The 24,092-nt window shown below is 38.2% G+C and overlaps 1 protein-coding gene across 1 annotated transcript in view; it reads left to right on the forward strand.

Moving 5' to 3' along the window:
- myom3 (myomesin 3) overlaps positions 1–24,092 on the forward strand; it is a 72,493-nt gene that overhangs the window by 18,302 nt on the left and 30,099 nt on the right. Inside the window, exons 4-14 of the mRNA XM_053487364.1 lie at positions 6,603–6,756; positions 7,314–7,471; positions 7,776–7,868; positions 7,974–8,062; positions 10,151–10,195; positions 13,670–13,810; positions 15,904–16,065; positions 17,025–17,166; positions 20,942–21,138; positions 21,519–21,572; positions 23,673–23,800. Of these exons, the coding sequence (XP_053343339.1) occupies positions 6,603–6,756; positions 7,314–7,471; positions 7,776–7,868; positions 7,974–8,062; positions 10,151–10,195; positions 13,670–13,810; positions 15,904–16,065; positions 17,025–17,166; positions 20,942–21,138; positions 21,519–21,572; positions 23,673–23,800 (1,363 nt within the window). The remainder of the gene's footprint in view (positions 1–6,602; positions 6,757–7,313; positions 7,472–7,775; positions 7,869–7,973; positions 8,063–10,150; positions 10,196–13,669; positions 13,811–15,903; positions 16,066–17,024; positions 17,167–20,941; positions 21,139–21,518; positions 21,573–23,672; positions 23,801–24,092) is intronic.

Consider the following 24,092-nt stretch of genomic DNA (forward strand, 5'->3'; position numbering starts at 1 on the left):
AGAACTTAAATATAGTAACTACTGCGTGGAAATCGGTTGCTTTAAAAGTAGACACTTTCAACATTTGGCTGGTTAATTACATTTAAGAAATTTAGCCTATAACAGAACCTTTGCATTAATGTAGCCTGTAGTCATAATTATACAATTTCTTCATATACAAACATTATGATTTTACCGTCTATTCTATTATCATATATTCTGTTTTCACAAAGAGCCCATTTTCGACCTTTGCCGAGGTCAGAGGTTATTTTTTATCAACCAATCACAGTCCTCGAATTGCTGCATCATCCCTAGCAACAGGGTCGACCACACCTCCTCACTCAGATAGAGGGTTTTGTACTGTCCTTACTCAGAGTTGCTCTAAAAAGTTTCCTAAATCACTTTTAGTCTAGGACTCCCAGCTAGGACTTTTTAAACCAACCTATGAGCTCTGAAAGGATTTTAAGAAGCTTTGTGAATACGGGTCCAGATCTCTGGTATTTTAGCAGTATCATGTGTAGCTTAACAGAGAAAGAGAATGATAGAGAGTGAAGGAGAGAGGTTATTAAGTATGCTCACTGTTATGTAATGGATAAGGTAAATGTACATTGTGTGCAGAGTGCAAGCTCAGGCAGGACTACCTGATACAGCAAGGAAGAACCAGAAGGTAAGAAAGACATGAGGGAAGAAGCCAGCTACTTCACCACTATTTAACACTAGAAGCGCCGCGCCAGTGTCACCTACTAAAAGCGCGGTTCAGCGGTCATTTGACCGCCTATTGTTTTGAATGGGAAGCTGCTGCTGACACACAATGATCGCTAGATGGCGCTTTCACCCAAAGCAAATAGTTTAGCTCTAAGATCAACTTGCACTTGGACAATGCGCCATTCATTCCCGCGTTGATAATAAGCGGTATCTTTTTTTCATATTCAACTGAGAAAACCTACGACAGAGTCTCTAAGGGGACAAACGAAGAGGGAAAAAACAAGTCATGTTTGGAATTATAACCCAAAGTTTTTGACTTTTTTCTGCCGTTTTTTCTCCTCCTTTGTCCATCTAGGGGCTTCGTACTATAACAAAAAGGAAAGCTCTGCTTAATTTTATATCGTATGGAGAAAATGTTATTAGTTTGTTCATTCTATTTAAAGCTTCTGAACGTCTCGGAGCAGCGATTTAGTTCTGAACTCGCTTCCGTGAAATTATCGCTAAAACAATATTAAATTTGAATAAATCAGATCTACTACAGCAAATAATAAACTATGCTATGTCACAACGAATATGCCTCGTTTCGTTCAGTGTTGCTAGGCAACGGACCACGCGCCTAATCGGTTCACTTTGCCGCGGTGTATTATAAACCTGCGGGATGTTTCACTGCTTATGTTCATGTAATAAAAGCGAGGGACATGTGGAAGTGATGTGTGGCCACTGAATGAGAACTAAATCAAAGATTTCGGTAACTACACTGAGTGTAACATCTGCATAGTGACACTAAACAGCTGAACACCTTCACTTTCCCGTTTACCTCTGAGAAAAAAAAAGCTGTATGTTGTTTGTTTATAAAAGTACACGAAGTAGGCGCGCGCGCACACACACACACACACACCTCCCCTGAGCCCTCGGTCAACATCTAATGACCGTCGATATGCAAATGAGTCAAGACGTAGCCTAACGTGGTGTCGTGTCGGATTTCAGCGGTCAAAGAAAGTGGAAAGACTTTGAAACAGTTGCAGCGTTTTTTTCAGTTACAACAAGCACAGCGATGAGTCCACGTTGTTTCACTGGTTATGACATAGTGACACTAAACAGCTGAACAACTTCACTTTTCTGTTTACCTCTGAGAAAAAAAGCTGTATTTAGTTTGTTTAATTTTCAGAGTAACACCTTCCAACCACCTCTCATAGTCTATTGTTAGTTTTAATGATTTGGCTGAAACTAATTATCACTACATAAGTACCCCAACACCCCTGATCATGAGTTTCAGCTGAAACTAATTCTATACATGCAACAGAAAATGTAGATGCAGATTCCAAATGTATAAAGATACATGCTATATATATATATATATATATATATATATATATATATATATATATATATATATGTGTGTGTGTGTATTCGATGCATGCTATATATATGTGTGTATGTGTGTGTAATCGAGGCTGGCTTTATTCAGGGGCAATAGGGGCAGCGCCCCATCAACTAAATGTCTGCACATGTTAATATATTCCTAAAATTAATATATTACAAGTTGATAAACTGATCCGCGGTAGCAGAGAAATCCGCTGAAAAAGGGACACTACACAATAAAGTATTAGATGTCCCTCATGTCTCTGTCCCTCTGCTGTGCGTATTCATTCACAGGCTGCAGCGCGCGCACGCGCGCGCTCACACACACGCACCTCCCCTAAAGCAGTTGCGACGTTTTTCAGTTACAACAAGCACATCGATGAGTATAAGAATAAAATAAGGTATCAGTTTGGTCTGTGTAGTTAGTGCCCTACAGAATAGAATAAATGAATGAATAACACATTCCAACCACCTCTCAAAAGAGTGCCATAGTTTTGCAAAAATACTTGCAAAACATCAGCATACATTGGAGGGAACTTCTGAGGTGGTCAGTGATTGATGGCACGGTCGTTCGGAGGGGGTTGTGATCACACCTACAGTTCTTTTGTTCTAAGCTGTTGGTCAAATATCTCTCCACTTGAAATGGAAGCACAAAATTGAGGGCAACATGCAAGGGATTTCAGCATCTCGACGCACAGTAGAAGCTGTTTGTAAAGAAGACACTCTTTGTTTTTTTATTTTGTAATTTTTCTCGTGTTTACCTTGTACTGTACAATGTATATTCATTTTATTAATTAATTGCTGTGAATAAACTACATATGCAGTTGATTTACCAGAAAGGACTTTTCAGTTTTTGTGTGCTAAACTAAACTTCAGGGTCAAGTAATAGCGATTTTAAGTATATATATATATATAGGGAAAGATTAAGAAACACGCTGAAGCGGAATATATATATATATATATAGCATGTATCTTTATACATTTGGAATCTGCATCTACATTTTCTGTTGCATGTATAGAATTAGTTTCAGCTGAAACTCATGATCAGGGGTGTTGGGGTACTTATGTAGTGATAATTAGTTTCAGCCAAATCATTAAAACTAACAATAGACTATGAGAGGTGGTTGGAAGGTGTTACTCTGAATATAAACAAACTAAATACAGCTTTTTTTTCTCAGAGGTAAACAGAAAAGTGAAGTTGTTCAGCTGTTTAGTGTCACTATGTCATAACCAGTGCTTGTTGTAACTGAAAAAAACGCTGAAACTGTTTCAAAGTCTTTCCACTTTCTTTGACCGCTGAAATCCGACACGACACCACGTTAGGCTACGTCTTGACTCATTTGCATATCGACGGTCATTAGATGTTGACCGAGGGCTCAGGGGAGGTGTGTGTGTGTGTGTGTGTCTGTGCGCGCGCGCGCGCCTACTTCGTGTACTTTTATAAACATTCTACATATAAACAAACAACATACAGCTTTTTTTTCTCAGAGGTAAACGGGAAAGTGAAGTTGTTCAGCTGTTTAGTGTCACTATGCAGATGTTACACTCAGTGTAGTTACCGAAATCTTTTATTTAGTTCTCATTCAGTGGCCACACATCACCTCCACATTTCCCTCGCTTTTATGCATAAGCAGTGAAACATTCCGCAGGTTTATAATACACCGCGGCCAAGTGAACCACGTTCCCGCCGATTAGGCGCGTGGTCCGTTGCCTAGCAACATTGAACGAAACGAGGCATAATCGTGGTGATTGCTTCGGTTATGACATAGCATAGTTTATTATCTGCTGTGGTAGATCTGATTTATTTACATTCAATAATGAGGCTTTATATCCTCAGGAGGGGTCATTACATATGTAATATGTAAAACAATATTGTTTTAGAGATAATTTTACGGAAGCTTCTAACAGAACGAACAAACTAATTAATTTTCTCAAAACCTTATAAAATTAAGTAAAGCGAAATTCCCTAAATGTCCTTATAAAATATCGCTGATTATCAACGCCAGAACGAATGGCGAATTGTCGATATTTTACGGAAGCATTAATATATATATATATATATATATATATATATATATATATATATATATATATATATATATATGTGTGTGCGTATATATAAACTGCATATATGGAATGAAACCTGAGATAGTTACACATACGCACTGAATGACGCATAGATAGTATGCGCGATTCCTTGCGCCATCTGCTGAGAGAAATGAGAATCGCAGGTTGGAAAAGACAGGAAACGTCATGCCGCCGCGCAGCTGTCAGCGATTTCACGTAAATAAGAGCAAAATAGCTTTATACTGGCTTTTACTGGTGCGATTTTAAAAATTTAAGCATACAGGGTGATTAAGCTCACAGAACTAGGAAAAGTCATGAAAGGAGGGTCCTGGAAATTGATCGAGTGTGAAGTATTTTTTTTTTTTTACCCCCTTGCGGTCAAATGACCGCTGCTCGGCGCTTCTAGTGTTAACAAACCAGAGTGAACTACAGCTAGGGCCCCTTGTCTAGGGGCCGACACCATCCAAACATCCCAGTTCACCAAAACACTCCACGCCAAAATCTATACTTGAGAATCCTTAAGAGATGAATAACTAACATTATAAAATAAATGAGAAATCAAGGCACTTTGAATTGAGTGTGTTCAAGTGTGCACTTCAGCTAACAACGTCTGAAGCCTCCTTCACGAGAACCCCTACTGCCATCATTTCAGGGAGCTTTTCTCCACTTCTCCTTGGCCTTTTGAGGTACCGCAGGCCGATCTGGATTCAGAAGCATGCACTCGACGACCTCCTCACAAGCTCCTCGGTGACAGCAGAAAAATGTCACACAGCGCTCGTCTCAGAACGGAAAAGTTCAAGCAGCTCAAATCATCCTCACACTGTTTATTTAATGTAGTCAGATAGAAAGATGTGCATTTCTGGCTCGGATGGCAAGACCTGCAGGTTCAGAGCTTTGGTGATTTTTCCATAGCATTATTGTGCATGGTGTCTTTTTTATTAGTGTCCCGTTCGGGATAAAATGTGTATATCTTTCATCATCTTGTTGGTCTAGTTATACTTTTTTTTACTGCATATTTTCCCACAATGCTTTTCAACTACCTGCAGGTAATCAGGTTTTAAAGCTACAAATTGTATTGTAGTACCAACACCTACACCACCATGTTTGTCATCTTGTACAACTAGCCGAGTTCCTGTTGTAAGACAGCACTGTATAGCTGCATGGCATTCTGGAAAATGAGGTCTTAATGCCTACAGCTATGTCTCTTTGTTATCTATAAAAAATTTCAATATGAAGTAAATTTGATGTTTTTTATGTTTTTTGTCATTTTTAGACATTAAGATGTGTCTACAGCGTGCATAAACACACAAAAACATGAGAAAAACAAAAAAGCTTAACGGATTTTCCCCCTATTGTGACCTCATATACCAAAAGAGCTTGACACGTTTATGAGCTCTGTCGCTTGCTGTCAATGGGCGCCTAAGAGACATAACATAACATTTTCGGCTTCAATAGACACACAGTACTTCAGACTTAAACACGACTGCCCCCTACAGGTAATGAAGGGCATTTTCACAGCTTGCTGCGGAAAGTCATGGGATCCCCTTTCCGAAAACGTGCGTTTTTAAGGGCCGGATCTGTAAAAGCTACAAACACTGAAACAGCATGTTTGAAAAAGGAGTGAATATGGAATGAATATCAAGCACTCAAGAATCAAGAATAATGGATCTGGAGAATTGAGAGCCAATGTTGGAGACCTCTAAGATGAACGCAAACATGTTTTAAATAGGAGTATGGTGAGACTATTATGAAAATCGAACTGATTTTTTTTTTATTTGGCAGTATAATAACTAAACTAAATAAGTTTCACCTATTTCCTCTTCACGTCAAGGTTGCCATAGCAACAAGCTCCATATATTCATGTTCATATTTGCTTTTGTTTTGGTCCTGTCTCCACCTCCTGTTTTGTCATTGATGTATTATTTCATGGGGTTCTATTGGTTCCTGAATAGTTTGTTTCGTCTGTGTAACATTGCATTGTCTTATTGCGCTTTGTCTGTTCAGTCTGAGCCTTTGTTTCATTTTACCAGTCATTACTACAATGCTTCCTTCACTCCTTTTGCTTTAATGTGATATTACAATATAATTTAACTCTCTATATATCTTCAGTATCTTTATATTATTATTATTATTATTAATTATTGCGCTTTTGATTTGTCATCAGTAATTAATGCATACTTTACATACAATTGACTAGCCGTATGCCCCTGTGCTTTGATGTTTATGATATGTAACACATTCAAACTCGAAGGTTTTCAATATTTAATGAAATATACACAGGTCGATTTACGAATGGATCATAACACGGATGACATTTTGCGTCTAAAGCCAAACCACAACCGATCAGGTCCCTCGTGTGTTAGCTACTCTGAAGTGACCGGACATGTTCACTCGTGAAACACCTCAGGTTCTTTCTTTTTATCAGCATATAACAAGCTCCTTCCATTAACACCGAAAGTCTAAGTTACAGATGTGTCTGTGCTCCTCAGGGAGGTCCTGAGGGAAACCATGGATAATGATGAGCTCCGGGAGAGGGACCAATGGACCATGTTTGGTAATGAGGCAGAAAAGCTGGAGATCGAGGTGATCAGGGACCAGCACATGGTCCGTCAACGCGTGGACCGCATGGTGCTGCGTAAGGAGGTGAAGCTCAGATCGAGGATACTCCAGAGAAAATATCACACAATAAATGGGGGTTTTCAAACCTGTGGAGAGCCCTGCTGTTTCACATTTTTCCAAACTGAGTAGCTCATGAATAGATTAATGACTTGCTAATGAGTTAAACCAGCATGGAGGTACCTCAGGACTTGGGTTGAGTCCCAGTGCTCGAAAAGCTAACAAAACATTTAATGCACAAATATTAACATTGCTAAAAATACGAACTTAAAATAAGTAGAAAGCGGACTGCATTGGTAGAATGAGATGATGCTAACAGTGTTGATGTTAAATCCCTTTAAGATATTACTTGTTAAGACTTTACAGGAACTTTTAGATACAGTTGCTAGGTATGTTAACGTTGCTACTGTAGGTAGTCATTAGAGTTATTAAAATAAGACCTTGCTTACCAGATAATCCCATTTCCCATAGTTCTCTGAGAACGATATTTCTCTCCAAGCATTCTTCCCTCATCCAGCATCTTCCTGTCTGTCTGTGATTCTCACAGGCTAGGGCTTTGATCAAAATTTCATCTTCACCCTCAGGCAGAAAGGAAGCTTTCAAGACATCTGAAGTTTCTGGATGATTTAAGCATGAAGTCTCCGGATTTTTCCATCCCTCTTCGTGCCCACGTTGTCTGGGAAGGGATGGCCGTCAAACTTTCCTGCACTGTCGAGGGTTGTCCATCACCACATGTCACCTGGTATGGCATCGTAACAAGCATGATTGCTTTACATAACCCAAAATGTGAAATCAGATTTACTTGGCGAAATAGTGCAACCACTATTTGAGTATGGAGTTGAGTATTCTTTAGTGTTATTGGATATGTATGACAGTCTGGGGAAACATGTCGGATTTTGCTGCCAATGACCTCTGGCAACTTTATCACCCAAGTTTTAAGCAACCACGACCATGCTGAAGCCAATCGTGCACTGTACAGCATGTTAGAATCAAATTTTAAACCATAAGATCTCCCATATTTTTGATAAGCTGCATCAATTTGTCAGGTACAAAGATGGCGTCCCTCTGACAGCATCCTCACAACCCTGGAACTACAAACTGCTACAGAAGTACGGCCTCAACACTTTGGAGATCAGGAGGTGATCAAACAGTTATAATCAATGAAATTGCTTTGTCGTCATTCGTGATCTAGGATTTCTTAGACATACTGTATACCACAATCCCTGATGTGATTTGTTCCTCAGGTGTACTGCTACTGATGCTGGAGAGTACAAAGTGGTGGCCAAAAGCTCCCTAGGCGAGGCAACAACCTATGCCACTGTTGTAGTAAACTGTGAGTGATCTATGTAAATTGTTGGGGGGTTTTTTAGCTGCTGAATTATGGCTTGTATGGAATTTTAAGACTTAGTAGTCATTTATGACTGTTTGGTCTTGTGCGGGAAATCCCTTTGGTCAGTTTCAATTTTAAATCTGATATCCAAACACAAGTTACTTCAATGATAGACAATTTCAAATGTTAAATACGGGTTTAAATTGGTGAGCTAGTGTTAAATTACATGAGTTGTTTTAGCGATGTTGCAACTTTCCCGCTAAATCTGGAGACTTTTGGTGACCCTCTTGGCGACTTTTTTGTCAAATGTGATTAGCGACAACTTTTTCTGGTGTTATTAAAGACTTTTTAGAACTTTTGGAGACTCCGAGGTGAAAGCACGTATCGTTCCGCAGTTCCTGTCCTCAACAAGTAGTACGGGCTGCCATGAGCCCTCCCCCCCCCAAACCATCCCCAAGCACTCAGTCTCACCCTAGCCTCAGCTGTGTGCAGTCAGAGCAGAGAGGAGACCCTCACCGTGTCCACGCGGCAAATAGATCGCGCATGCGCAAAGTCGCCGCTGAGCCTGTCTTAGTTTACAGAGTGGGATTTAAATGTGAAAGTGTCTTCACTGTCACTCTATAATAAATCATTGTCAACATTTGACTCGCTGTCTCGCACTTTCTCGGTCACTTACCCACCTCATCTACGTGTCTCTCTCTCTCTCTCTCTCTCTGCATGTGACAAAAAAATCTAATTGATAAGGAATTAACTTAAAATAGCTCATTTACAGTTCTAAACATATTTACAGTGTATTTTAATCACTTTCTATTCCTTTCACCTACAGTGTCCATTACAATTGCAAGCAAATTGCGAATTAAGCAATGATGTCACTTAGGATAACTAATAGCTACTATCCTTACTGGGGACTTGGCAACACTGTGTTTTGATTGTTGCTGTGGCTTGATGTTAATTAGCTCAGAGTCTGTGTGCATGGAGTTTGCATGTTCCTTGGTGAGCGCTTGGTGAGTTTCCGCTGGGTACTCTGGATTCCTCCCACAGTCCAAAGACATGCAGATTGCCCATAGTGTATGAATAAGCATGTGAATGTTGATGTAAAGAGGGAATAAATACAATGATAATCATCACTGAATTCCACAGTCTCTACCTGGATGGATGGAAATAGTGTATAAATCATTGTGACATCCTAATATAAGGAAGTCGAATGATTCTCTTTTGCCTTCTTCTTCTGTTTCTAAGTACACATAGTCCCCAACTTACAAACGAGTTCCATTTTAGAAGTCCAATTTGTTCTTAAGTCCGACAAAATGAGTCTTGAACGCCTTTGAGCGCATATATACCATGTAAAGCCTACCAGACTAAATCTGTCCCCTTTCCCCACACTGACTAACCGTGCCTAAGGGAATGAATCTCAAACATGAAAACAGTGTTGTCTCTGCACCTTTACATCACGATTGGGATCTCGGACGCCATTTTGTCGCCTAGATTTCATTTCCATTTGGATGGTGTTTCTCATCCCACTCAGAGTGATTAAAAGACTTGAGGCTACCGGGTGGCACAACAGAAAAGCAATCGCCCTGTAATCCAGAGATCTCCAGAGATGGCAGGGCTCTTTATCAAACCTGAAATAATAAATGTGAATATTTTAAAATACAGGAGTTTTATGAGCTGTATATCTAGATATATAGAATCTATATATTCTATATGAAATAATAAATCTAGAATATACAGCATGAGTTTTATTTTTGGAATAAAAAAACAGACTAATATTTATGTATTAGATGTACATAATATGTATGTATCATTATGTATTACAATGTTCCTGTTGTTACTTAATTATCTAATGCCATATTTGTCATTTCATAACTTAGCATTGTTCTAAAATGTCGAAAACAAATGCAAACTTTTGACGGGTACATTTCACCCCTTTAGTGTAGTCTTTAGTTCAATTCACACACATGACCAAAAAGTAGGTCTAATTCATTTAGTTCATTTTTCAGAATATAAAGTGAGAGTGTGTGAGAGAGAGGGTGAAGACTGATTTCTCATTTTCTCACTTATTTTACACACTTTCCTTCCTTTTTAAATCAGCAAAGCGAGGATTCGAGGCGGGAATGAAACACACCCAGACTCGGGGTAAGTAATGTGATGAGACACCTCCCCTCTTCCTTCCATCTGCACTTTTGATAGGGAGATTTAAGGTTTACAAATTATTTCTTATTTTTGAATACAGGGGTTTTGAATGTGTGTGCGCCCCAGTGTCTCAGTGGTGACAGATACAGACATGAAGCAGTCTGTACTGCTTACGTACTGAGAAAACTTTGTACTTTATTGGTATCCAAGCACTAGCAAATTTCCGGGATAAGTGTGTTAGTGTACCAAGGGATAGAAATATAGGAAGAAATAAATGGAGTTTTTACTCTCGAAACTGTATTCTGTTATTCTGCACAATCACAAGTCCCAGTTTGACTTGAACACCCTTCTAATCTTTGGGAAATCAATATAAATTTTGGCACAATTAGAGACAGGGTTGATTCTAAAGTCTGAGAGTATTTCAGTGACCCAAGTATTCCATGCTTGCTCAAGGGCAAGACAGAGGCAACTTGGTGATGGCGGGGGGGACATGAGCTACCCCTGCCCCATATACAGTAGCACAGAAGTATCATTTTTGTAATTGGTTAAAAGTTAAACAAAAAACTTCATCCTTATTGGTGGAATAAAGATTACTTTATCATGAATTTCCATAAAATCACAATAATAAATTATTACATTATTACCAGGAAAGGAACCTAATATACGTTAAAAATCCAATAAACCACCAAGTCTGTGAGATTGCCTTCTCAGCAACTTCAGGGTCACAAACCTATTTATCATGCATAAGAAGACACGGCCGCGGCCTCACATCAGGTGTCTTAAATCAGTCCCGACATAGCGAGCTTCTTTGTAGGCATTAAATCGGTTCTACGGGCGCATCAATAAAGCTTACATGACATAAAGTAGATAATACTAAGCCTTAGCTTGCCTCTATAAATGTATATTTGTAGAGTATCAAGAAGGATGGATTACTGATCGGGAAGAAATACTTGATGATTAAATGATTCATGCATTTAATAAAGGTGCGAAATTAACTCATCTCCCGTAGCGCATCCTCATCCATTATTCCCTTAAACTACTCCCTGTTTGAAGATCATCTTTCACTTGAACACAAGCGTGATAAATAAACCTCTTGGTGTCATGCAGGTATAAGAAACTAATCAATAACGTGAGATCAAAAAATATATAATGAAAATAATTGAAATAAATAAAGTGCTTTCTCCTCCTTTTCTTCTCTTCTTCTTTTCATTGGTTCTCTTCATCTTGTTACTCGTAATAAAGGGATAAAGTGTATAACGTTCTCTTCTCCCTCGCTCTCCTCTGTTCTCTTCAACATGTAATTATAAAGGGATAAAAAAAAATTCTCTTCTTCGTCTTTCTTATAATCTCCTTCACTCTTGTCTTTTCTCTTTAACATTTAACTATGATGGTGTTAAAAAGTATGATGTTCTTTTATCTTTATCTTCGTTCTTCTGCTCTATTCCGCCTCGTCTTGTCTTTCCTTCTGTTCTTTCTTATCTTTTCTTCTCCCTGAATCCCTCTCTTTCTCCGTCTTTTTAACCTTTTCTTCTCCATGAATTTCCCCCTTTTCTCCCTCTTTCTTATCTCTTCTTATCTCTCACTCCCTTCTCTTCTCCCTGAATCTCTCTTCTCTTCTCCCTCTTTCTTATCTTCTTCTTCTCCTTCACTCTCTTTTCATCCCCCTTGCTTTGTTCTCTTCTTCCTTCCTCTCCCTTTTTTCTTCTCTCTGCTTCTCCCATCCTCTCTTTTCTCCTCTTCTCTTCTCTTCTCTTCTACATGCAAACATGAAGGGATAAAAAATATATAAAGTGTTTTCCCTTGCTTGCTTGTGTTCTCCCTCTTTCTTCTCTTCTTTTCTCTTTCGCTCGCTCCCGTCTCTTTTCTTCGCTCCTCTTCCATTTCCTCTCTTTTCTTCTCCATTGTACTCTTTTGGAATGGCGTGACGTCTTTCTCCTCCTCTTTTCTCTTCTCTCTCATTCTCTTTTCCTTTCTTCTCAGTTCCTTCTCTTTTTTCTTTTTAACACGTAACGTTAAAACGTATGACGTTCTCCCTCGCTCCCTTTTTCTCTTCTTTCTTCTCTTCTCTTCTCTTCTCCATCACTCTGCTTCCATTGTCCTCCCTTCTATACTCCCGCATTCTTCTCTTCTCATCAACAAGTAACTATACCTAGTTATTTTCTCCCTCTTTATTCTCTTTTCCTTTCCCCTCTTTCTTTCCTCTTCCTACATTTCATTCTCTTCTCCCATCCTGCTTTTATTCCCCTGTACTAATCATGTTTATCTCCAGTTCTCTCTCAGCTACCCATTTAATATTGAAGATTGAATATTTCCGCTCATTTTAGGTCATTTATCCTGAGACTGATATCATATCATCATATCGAAAGTAGGTTTATCTCAGATTAGCATCCGGCGTATGTTGTATCTCGATCCCTGCACACGGCGTAATAAAGCAGCTGATTTGTCCGCTCATTACCCCCAGAACACACCCCGTACCCGACACCCAGCTCGTCTCATTACTGTAATATTCCTTCTAGAGTTTTTCCCTCCATGCTGTCCGAAGCCACGTGAAATTCCGAGGAAAATGAAAAACATGCTTTATTTCTGAAGGCTTATATTTCCTGCTTGGGTGATTTTTACGCAGCTCTGCTCCGAGCATCTTAATTAAGTGTTTTAGTTCATTGTTCGTTGTCACAGCGTGTGACGACGTGAGACAGCTTCTCCTTTCCTGCCCTCACTCTGTACTGATAATTAGATGTGCTCCAGTGACAACATGGCCGTTTCCATTTCTATAAAAATATAATAGACGAGTAAACAGCTTGATTATTTATACATTTGCAGACTGTTCATTTTCTCACTAATAATAGACGGTGTTGCCGCTTAACCGTTTTTTTGACCTGTCTTATTATCTCTTCATCCTCTCATCTTCTCCACTCCGATCATCCTTAATCCACTCCCTTCCCCTCCCCCCTCCAGGTTATCTCCCCTGTCTTCTCTATTCCTCCCTCTCATATGCTTTTCTTCTCTTTTATTTATGATTTCTCACTGCTTTTCTCTCGTCTACTTTTCTTGTCTGTTTTCGTTTCTTCTGTTTTCTCATCTTTACTTCTATCCCTCATTCTCAGCTGCTTCTCTGATTTCTTCCCTCTTCTTTTTTCCATCCATCAACTTTGTCTCTCATGTTCCCTGTTCTTCCCGTTCTTTTTTCTCTCTATTTTTCTTTTCATTTCTAATCACTTTCTCTTCTTTCTCTTCCCTTTTCTCATCTTCTATTCCTCATTCCTACCTCGCATTTCCCCTTTTTTTCTCATCAGTTGACTGTTATGTCTTATCTGTGCTTTTTTTTCTCCTTTTCTCTTTATTATTGTGTTTTCTTTTTTTTTTTTACTCTTGTCTCTTTTCTTTCGTTTTTAAAATTTTTTATAGTTTTTTTTTTTTCGCTTCTCCTAAAGTCAAAACTGGGCTAAAGCTCTTCCCTCTGCTTTCTCTTCTCTCCAGTCCATGCAATAGATGAGGAGGCATTGTTCGACGCCAGCTTCGCTCCATCATTCATAAAGGAAGGAGACACTCTGTCTCTGAGCTGCAGTTTCACTGTCCCTCTCCTCCCCTTTCAACAGGATGTGGCCTGGTTCAGAGACGGTACGAATCACTTTACACGTTTATTTAGAAATGAGGAAGCACATCAACAGGTTGTGTCAAAGTGTAAAGGGCAAAGGTCAGGGTTAAGGGTGATGCTTGTGCCTAGAGCTTTAATTAAAGTTAACATGAATACATTTTTATTTCTTTTTATAATTGCTATAAATGTACAATACATATATAATAACATATATATAATTGGAAATTATGGATCAAATGCTCATAAATAGTGTATAAGTTAATAGTATATACAGAACTCATATTATACAGCATCACTTTAAGTTCGTTGAATTTAATTTTTTGTTGAAAGTGAAGTTGAACATCTCCAATGGCCTGCACAGTGTTTAGGATGTCAGGAGTCAGGAAACGTTTTCCTCCACCAGCGTCATGTAGTGACCTGGACACTATTCAAGAAGAATAGATCAGAATCCCTCTGGTCACTGTGCAGGACTTGTATCTGTCATTCCTAGGATGAACTGGTGCTGGAACTGGGCCGCAAAAGGAGGCCCTACACCATACTAATGAATTATTGTGGTCTAAAACCAGGCCTTTCAGTTTCATTGTCCAACCCCTGTGTGTATATATATATATATATATATATATATATATATATATATATATATATATATATACCGTTCAAAAGTTTGGGGTCACTTGCAAATTTCTTTGTTTTTGTTTAGTGATTTTTTATTTACATTCTACAACAATACTGGAGATTTCAAAACTATAAAATAACTCATATGGAATCAGGTAAGTACGTAACAAGAACAAAAACACCAGTTAGTTGTTATTTTAAGACACAGAGGTCAGCCTTTCTGTAATAGTTTTTGCAAGAACAGTATTGTCAAGTGCATTTGCAAAATCCGTCAAGCACCATAATGAAACTGGCTCTCATGAAGGCCGTCCCAGGAGGGCGAGACCAAAACCTACCTCTGCTGCAGACGAGAAGTTCATTTAGAGTTATCAGCCTGAAAAATGACCAATTAACAGCACCTCTGATTAGAGGCGTTATAAAGTCTTTACAGAGCAGAAGTAGCAGATACATCTCACCATTAACTGTTCAAAGGAGATTAATGGGGTATATATATATATATTCCATAGATGTTATAATCTGGACATTTAGTACATTCGGGTCCTCTGCTGACTTCTGTTTATTGCCACATAACATTGTCTACAGTCTAGACCTGACCAACTGAAGCAACCCCAGATCATAACACTGCCTCCAGAGGCTTGTACAGTGAACACTATGCATGATGGGTACTGTACATCCAATCATTCCATGGGGACGCGCTCGTCACCCTGGAAAACAGTTCATCTGGACCCATCCATCGTTCCAAAGTCCAATTTTTATTCTCCTGAAGCTTTTTTCTGATTAGTCTCACTAACACTGCCTCCTTTTGCGGTCAATACAGCATCAGTTCGTCGTCACTTTCATAAGTCACTTTATACAATACATGTTTATATATCTGCCATTGCACATGACACTTTGCCACTTTAAAACATTTTAATGCCACTTTAAAACATTTTTAAAATTTTATATATATATATATCCCCCGCCCCATATTCCTATATTTCTATATTTTGTTTTATTATGCCCTTATTTGTACAGTTTGTTTATTTTACTAGTTACATTTATTTTCTTTTGTATTTCATTTCTTTTTATTAATATTTATTCCTTATATATAGTTTTTATTTAAATTTGAATTTGAATTTGGTTAACAGATTTTTACTGTTGATCTCTTTACTATGCGGCTTGACCAAGTGTTTAAGTCGTCTCCGATCACACTCATTCATTAGATGTTTTTTCCAGCATGAAAAATTTAAAAAACTTACAGTAAAAGGAATAAAACATGTAAGAACATGCTGTTATGGGAAAATCCTCAATAGTAGAGTGGAGTGATGTGTCTTGAGTTTCCACACCAAAATGTTTTTCTATAAAAATCATCATTAAGACTCCAGAAAACTTTATCTGATATGTAGACTGTTTTCCTGTGCTCTAGTTTGTATGACAGTGTGTAATACCTGTGTGTGTGTGTGTGTGTGTGTGTGTGTGTGTGTGTGTGTGTGTGTGTGTGTGTGTGTGTGTGTGTGTGTAGGAGTTCCTCTCCGTGCATGTGGTCGGCTGGACATACACACGGCCCTGCGCTCCTCCACCCTCAGCCTGAAGGGCATGCACAAGGAGCACGAGGGTCTTTACACCGTCCGCCTGCGCACCCAGGACGGCATCACCGAACAAAGCGCCTACATTTATGTCAAAGGTCAAACATGTTCGATGTATCTTTGTATCTGTATTAATATATACAGATACAAAAAAGCATAAAAAGCCAGAGTTGACTACCAGTGCAGGAGTTTGTAGGAAAATGGCAAATCTTAAATAAATCAATTAGTGAAAGAATGCGCTGGTTTAAAGCGCTGAAAATCAGTTTCGGTTGAATTTAATGATTGAATAACTGAATAGTTTTTGTAGCTTTGAACAGGATTTATCCAGGTTTAAAGTGTAAAGTTGATATTTATTAGCATAAAAGAAAGAGAAAAAAGAGTAGATATTGTTTTTGATATGAATTAATGAATGAAGCTAGTAACCAAATAAAATAATAATTATGAACAAGCTGTTTGAATAAACTTAAATAGATCAATCCATAAGTTTCCTATACAAGAAATAGTTCCACAGGGTTCCTAAAGGACTATTTTATCTCTATTTTTTGGTCCAGTCCATGTACCCAAGCAGTTTCAGAGAATTGTCCTTGATTATTAAGACCAATGAATCATTTAACCATAAAAACATCTAATTTAAGGCATGAACCAGGGAGAAACAGGTGCAGATGATAACAGATGATCAGGCACTGGTAATGGTTGGAACAGGCGAGAGGGGAAATGAGGTTGCTGCTGATGAAGACCATTTTTAAACTGTATCTTTAGACACTTTGCAGCCTGTCACAATAAAACATTTGCTTCCATTTCTTTCACTTCATCTAATTTAATTTAATATTAAGAAATAAAGGGGGGTCAAAACTTTTGCACTATATTGTTACATACTTAAGTTCAAAACTTGAATTATTATTACACTATTTTAATTATAGTTATAATATAATATAATAGTTTGTTGCAAAAATGTATACATTAAAGAACTATTAAAAGCTTACTGATATTACAACTAATAATGTTCAGTTAATCAAGTTTAACCAAATATCATGACTAACAATATCATGTGTCTCAGATGGTCCGGCAACAGTGCGCGGGGCTCCAGGTTCTCCTCTCCAACTCAAGTGCTCGGATGTGAACAGAGATTATGTGTTTCTCTCATGGGAACCTCCCAGTGCAGAGGGAGCGGGTCCAGTGGAGGGATACATTATCGAGAGGTCAGAGTGAATATGTGAAATCACACACGCTACAGTAATACCACCACAACATAACTACTGATGTACTGCACTAGGAGTGTAAGGATCAGATGATCAGGATGTATGTTCTGAATTGAAGCAGTACATAATATATACTATATATAATCCATTTATCTAGGAACATCTGTAGTCCAACCAGGGACTGTGGAGGACAATGGTGATTACGATTCACCGTGGTAGGACCTCCGAGCAACATTCACGAACACGTTCACACAATATGGGTAATTTGGGAACATCGATTAGCCTAATCTCCATGTCCTTGGACTGTGGGAGGAAACCAGAGATACCAGAGAAAACCCAGCAATCACGGAAAGAACATGGAAATTCCACGCACACAGACCCAACATTAGGATCGAACCCAGGACCTGGAGTTAAAAGGCGACAGTGCTAACCACTAAGCCATCGTACCACCACTAAACATAATATATATTCTATTAGAACAGCAAGGTGGATCTAAATTTACCCTGGTTCTTGGATTAACCCTATTTCAGGGCAATGCACACATCAGGGTAAGAAGGAAGGCGCACAAATAGATGCACCCATCATGCGTACAAGCCTCCAGAGGCAGTGTTATGATCTGGGGTTTCTTCAGTTGCTCAAGTCTAGGCTCAGCAATGTTATGTGGCAATAAAATAAAGTCAGCTGATGACCTGAATGTACTGAATCAAATGGAATGAATGGAGATCACATACAGTAAATGGAGTTTTTCTTTCTTGATTGTACGGGGAATATCCCAGGACTCAAATTCTAAAAAAAATGGTTCTGGGACCAGGTTTCATTTGCACTCATAAATTTGCCAATATATTGCAAAACTACTTGATTTTATAAAAAAAAAAAAAAAAAAATTATAAAACAATCATCACTTTTCAAAAATACTTAAAATAAATAATATTTATTAAATAAATAAATAAATAAATAATAATAATAATAATAATTATAATAATAATAATAAATAAAATATTTATTAAAATGCAAAATATTTTATATTAGAGTATTGTTAACCTTTTTTTAGCTAACAGTTTTTTCCTGGCTTCTTAGCAAACCTACAGAATGTATCATGATGCATTGGGTATCACAGTTTTCAGTTTTTCATGGTATAATTTTTATCATGTCATCCAAACCTAGAGGAAATATATATTTAAATCATCCATCCATCTATCTAGGTACTGTACCATGGAGGCCAGCGGTGACCACTGTATCATTGTAGGACCTCTAATCAACATTTCAGGCACTACAGGCAATTTGGAAACATATATTTAAATGTTTACTTATAACTTCACTAATTTGTATTGATTACCTGATTAGTAAACTACCTCAAGCAAAATCAAACTTTATTTATCCCCCGAAAAGGTTAGTTTCTGGAAGAACCGTGCATGTCTTATCCTGCGACTCTTCACTTTGCTTGTCAAAAGACAATTTAGAAGGGGAGGACAGAGCAGGAGAGAAACAGGGAGGAAGAACCAACAGGAGAAACAAAGAGAGCAGAAAGAGCAAGGCAGCGATACAGAGAGACAGAGAGGGATGAGGTTGTGTCTCCTTCCAGCTGGATAAAATGTCATCTCCCCCGCAACCTCCTGTTGCCTAGCAACACATAAAGGCTCCTGGAGAAGTTGTGTTTTCTCCTGCTTAATTTCGCAGGTAATGGCGAATCTCGCCGGGTGCACGGGCCACTTTGTGAATTAGCCTCGATTTCAGGAGCTGTTATTTTGATCTCTCCTGCGGCATGCTGGGTAGGAGCTTATTTCGAGTTGTTTTCGAGCTTTTCAGTACAAAGAGCTTTTTAATTACACTGTCTGAGTCACACACATTTAAGTAGAGCAAAAGCACATGCAGGTAGACTGCGGCAATAACTTAATGAACTCCTGGAAACAGTGATTTCACTCACTGATTTGACCAGTAGAGAGTGGGTTCAATTGCAAATCACAGTGTGGCCAGAGAACGAGGTTTTTAACTGCTCAGGTCTGTGTTTGGAGTTGATTTTATTTTAAAGTTTATGGAAATGGCTATTGATTTCCCAGATCTTAGAATCAGAAAAGTTTGTAAAATTTGTAAAATTTTTCTGCAACCTTGCATAATGGTCTAACTGTATGAACAATTTTCTTTTTTTAAAAAAAATTAATGTTGGATACATTTTTATTCAAATACCAATAATGGGGGGGGGGGGATTTTTGGGAATTTGGGAACGCCAATTAGTCTAAACTGCATTGTTTTGGACTATGGGAGGAAATCGGAGCACCTGGTTGAAACTCATGTGAAAACATGTAATTTATACCAACTACAGTATGTGATTTTATATCCCAAAGAGCCTCCAGTTTTAATGATTGATTGATTAATCATGCAAGATCACAACATTTATTTCTGTCCAGAGATGCATCCTTTTTTTTTTTTTTTACAGACAAACCATTCTGTAAAGTCTTCTCCAGCACTTTCACTTCAAAGATTTTCACTAAAGTTAAGGTCAGGGCTCTGTGCTGGCCAGATCATGTGTAAAAAATGACCCCCATGAAATTGTGCTTTCACAATTTCAGTCCGTGAGCATGCGGGAAAAAACAAATCCACTGTCAGCTGACTTCATTTTAATGCCACATAACATTTCTGAATCTAGATCTGACCAACTGAAGCAATAACACTGCCTCAAGAGGCTTGTTGGTGCATGGCTTCATGCACTTCTCCTCTTACCCTGATGCACCCTCTCTCTACAATAAGGTCAATCTGGACTCATCAGACCACATGACCTTTTTCCATTGTTCCAAAACCCAATGTTTCTGTTCGCTTGAAAACTGAAGCTTTTTTTCCCCTGATTAGTCTTAAGTGGTTTGCTAATGGCCACTAAGCGGTTTACTCTTAATACTGAATTCTCCTCACATTGTGCGTATACAGACACTCTTACCTTCACTACTAAATGTAGCTCTGATTTCTGCTATTGATTTTTGCAATCTCCAGTCATGGCCTTTATGATTTTTTCTGTAAAGTTGAAAGTTCAGCTTTGTCCTTACAGGTTTGAATAATGCACTGGACAGCTCTAAAGCTAGTTCCAGTTGTCATTGTTGGTCTTTTGGCAGCTCCTGGCAAGGGGTTACCACAGGTCTGCACACAAGTTTGGCACAGGTTGTACACCAGATGCCCTTCCTAACGCAAACCTTCCATTTTATCTGGGATTGAGATCGGCACTAAATCCAGTGGCTGGGGTTTGGGCACTGGCTGGAAATCGATTTTGCATGATAGTTGAGAAACCTACCAATAAGCCAGCAGTGCCTTAAGTGCCTTAAGTGTCTTAAGCTAGTTCTAGCAATTTCAGGAATGTCCTTAATTGTTTTCTTTGCTTAATGCAGGTCAGTTATTTGACTCTTCTGAAGCACAACATGTGTTCCATTACTACAGGATTTGTGCTCTGACATGGACATAGAAGCTACTCACTCCATCAGTTAGTTGACAGAATTGTTGCCAGCAGTAATTCTCCAATCAAAGCCTCTTAAGTATTTGCTTAGTTAAATTCAAACAGCAACGTTTTTGCCAAGCAGTCAGCATGAAGCCAAGTTTTTTTTCCCCAGAATAGCTGAAAATGTAAAGATAATTTTTTTTTCAAATGATAAAAGCAATAAGCTTCAGAAATTAAAAACTGTTATATGTAGAAAATTGTATTATACTGTAGGTGCAAGCTGGCACACTGAATCACAACAAATATCCATTAATTTCGTAATGTGCTTGTAAATCCCTTCTTTTTGGGTCTCTTTAGGTGTGAGGTGGGCAAGAAGTGGGAGCGCTGTAACGAGCTCGTTCAGAAGCTGTGTCATTACCCAGTTATGGGTTTAAAGGAAAACACCATGTACCAATTCAGAGTGTGTGCAGTGAACCAGGCCGGCGTGGGACGTCCATCTAAAACCTCTGATCCCATCGTCACTTCTGACCCCATGGAGCCCAGCAGGACTATGGGTACTATAAAATGTTCATCTATGTAAATGGGTTGTATTGTGGGGGGGGAAAATGTCATGTTTGCAGGAGACGTGAGAAAAACACCTTGGCAAGCTAATATTATGTCATCAGATTACCAGCTTTTGGCTGCATGCCTCAAATTTCATCCGAAAAAGACATTTCAAGAATCTCTCAGACGTTTCCTTATCCTTGGATCAAGCACTTATGATTATGTCTGCTTGGAGGGCTTTATATCTCAGATATCTCTGTGCTTTCAGCCACAACACCATCTCATCCCATTTATTACATCTCTTTCCCCCTCTCCCCTTCTTCACTGTTATTGCCACCTGCAGTCTCTATCTGTCTCTAAATCTATTTCTTTTGTCCTCCTTGTGTGTAAGTGGTCAAGGTGGATAGAGGGAGAGAGATCGTGATCACCAAGGACCAGCTGGAAAGTAAGAAATGCAACATTACTCTTAAACACCACAGTCAAGTGAAATCGTGTAAACCTACCGTAATACCATTCATGATGCCCTTGACAGAAACTAATCCTAATATTTTCCTACACAGTGACGAATCATTACAATCACTTATTTCTCAAACATTGATTAACACAGTAGTTAGCAACAGAGTTAGGCTAAGTTTTGCTAGTCAGAAAATTTTTAAATAACTTAATATTGTTGGATAGCTACATAAAATTAAATTGAAGATTTTAAGAAGTTAATTTGTGCTAGTTACAAATGAAATTACAGTAATTAGCCACAAAGCTAAACAGTTGTTCTAGTTATGGAAACAGTTGCGCTAACAGTCTACAGGTAATGCTAATTTAAAAAATTGGTTTAAGTTAATGAATTATAGATTATTTTAACAATTTACAAAAATCAGTTAAAGAAATGGTTATATGCTGATTAGTTAGAGATACAGTTGTGCTAGTGAACAGTCAAAAGTCTGGACACTGCTAGCATAATTCCATGGTCCTTGCTGACAAACCACAAACACATATACAACCCTCACCAAACCATTCACTATTATAGTTAATGAAAAAAAAATTGTCAAATTCACAGTTGTGCTGTGTAGAGATACAACATTCTTGCTAGTTAGCGGTGCAGTTATGCTAGTCATATATACAGCGATACCTCGACATACGGATTTAATCCATTTCAGAGGCGAATTTTTTAATGCAAAATTTAGTTTTGAAAAACACTTTTTTCTTAAAAAAATAATGTAAATGCAGATAATCTGTTCCAGTCAACTAAAATATTACTAATATTCTTAATGTCAAACATTATAATCATGTTTTTGCATATAAAAACGGTTTTAGACAACATTTTAAAACAACATTTAGAAAAGAAATGTACAGTAGATTAAGTAGAATCAATAATAAAACTGTGAAGTTGTCGTGTCTGTACATTGAAGATTCTTTGTGAAAAAATAATTTGGGGGGGATGTAAGATGAGTAATGGAACATATCAAGATGTTTTTGGAATTTTTGTCTGTCTGTCTGTTTGTTTGTGCGTGCATCACATAAAAACTACTGAATGAATTTGAATGGGGTTTTCACAGGTGTATTTGGCCAAGCTTGTGGTAGCATAAAGGGATTGTTTTTATTGCAATCTGCCCATGGGAAAAGAAGATATGATCATAATTCTTACATCATATAAAAATTTAACTTGAAAAAAATCATTACTTAATCTCAAAATTCAACAGATGGTGCTGGACATTTTTGAATACGCGCAATTAAGTGTGCAATTAAAATCTACTTAATAAACGCAATCGTACACCTTCATTCCGCGCACTTCACAGTAATACACAAAAATTTAAGTTCATTTCAAATGTAAAACGTGCTTATGAGTGTGCAATTAAATTCCATGCGAACAAAGCAGGAACATCTAGCATGAAATAAATACAAAATGAACCCTTACTTAACCATGAGTGGATCCTTTATCTTTTTCCTGCTATGCTTGCTAGCATCCTTGGGATCCATAATGCTATGTCATCGGACGATGCCGAAAATGCCTCGTATGCTGAGGCAAATTTCTTACATAAGGCCGTATAATACAATTATCAACATATAACAGTTTTCGATTTCTCCAGCTTACATTTTTCTTAGTTGATAAAATAATCTTCACATTTTCTAAACTTGGCTCACTGCCTGGCTCATGCTCACTGCCTGGCAAAAAAGTTGCTGTTTAAATGTAATTGAGCGGGGCATTCGTATGGCGAGATATCACTGTATGCTAGTGCAGAGGTATATATTCCAGTCTAAGATACAGCTATGCTAGTCAGAGGTATTTACGTATGTCAGTCTGAGAGGAAGACAATTATGTTAGTCAGATTTACATACATCCACCCTTTCTTCATCATCATTTATGCCATTTCAACTTGTCCTCGCTTGCTTTTTTACACTCCCCATTCATTTCTTACCTCGTCTTATACTTCTTCATCTTCCTCATTTTTTCTTTTGCTTTACCTTCCCTTCCTTTTCATAACCTTTCCTTCTTCTGATCTCCTCTACTCTATCCGTTCCATCTCACTGTTCTCTTCTCTTCCATCAGGTCAGATCCGAGTCCCTTTTCCCCCAACTGATGTGCGAGTGTGTGAGTTAAGTGATACGTACGTCGTGATGTGCTGGACTGAGCCTGATCCACGGGGCAAGGAGCCGCTCAGCTACTATGTGGAACGGGTAAACACTGGCCTCCTGTCTTCAAACACCAGGCTTTAACGATTAATTCAGAAATTCTGTTCTGCTAGTTGAGATATGGTTATGTTGGTTAGAGATAAAATCATGCTAGTTAGAAATGCAGTTATGTTAGTCAGTGTTACATTTATGCTAGTTAAAGATAACGTTAAGCTAGCCTTTCATATTGCATAACTATTAATGACAACTAAATACCAATTAAAGAAAATACCAATGGCATTAAGCACAATGTTCCTTCATTACAGTCAGTGATCTACTAGACTGTTGGCTGTTCTTC

This window comes from Clarias gariepinus, chromosome 26 (assembly GCF_024256425.1).
Source record: "Clarias gariepinus isolate MV-2021 ecotype Netherlands chromosome 26, CGAR_prim_01v2, whole genome shotgun sequence".
NCBI classification, from domain to species: Eukaryota; Metazoa; Chordata; class Actinopteri; order Siluriformes; family Clariidae; genus Clarias; species Clarias gariepinus.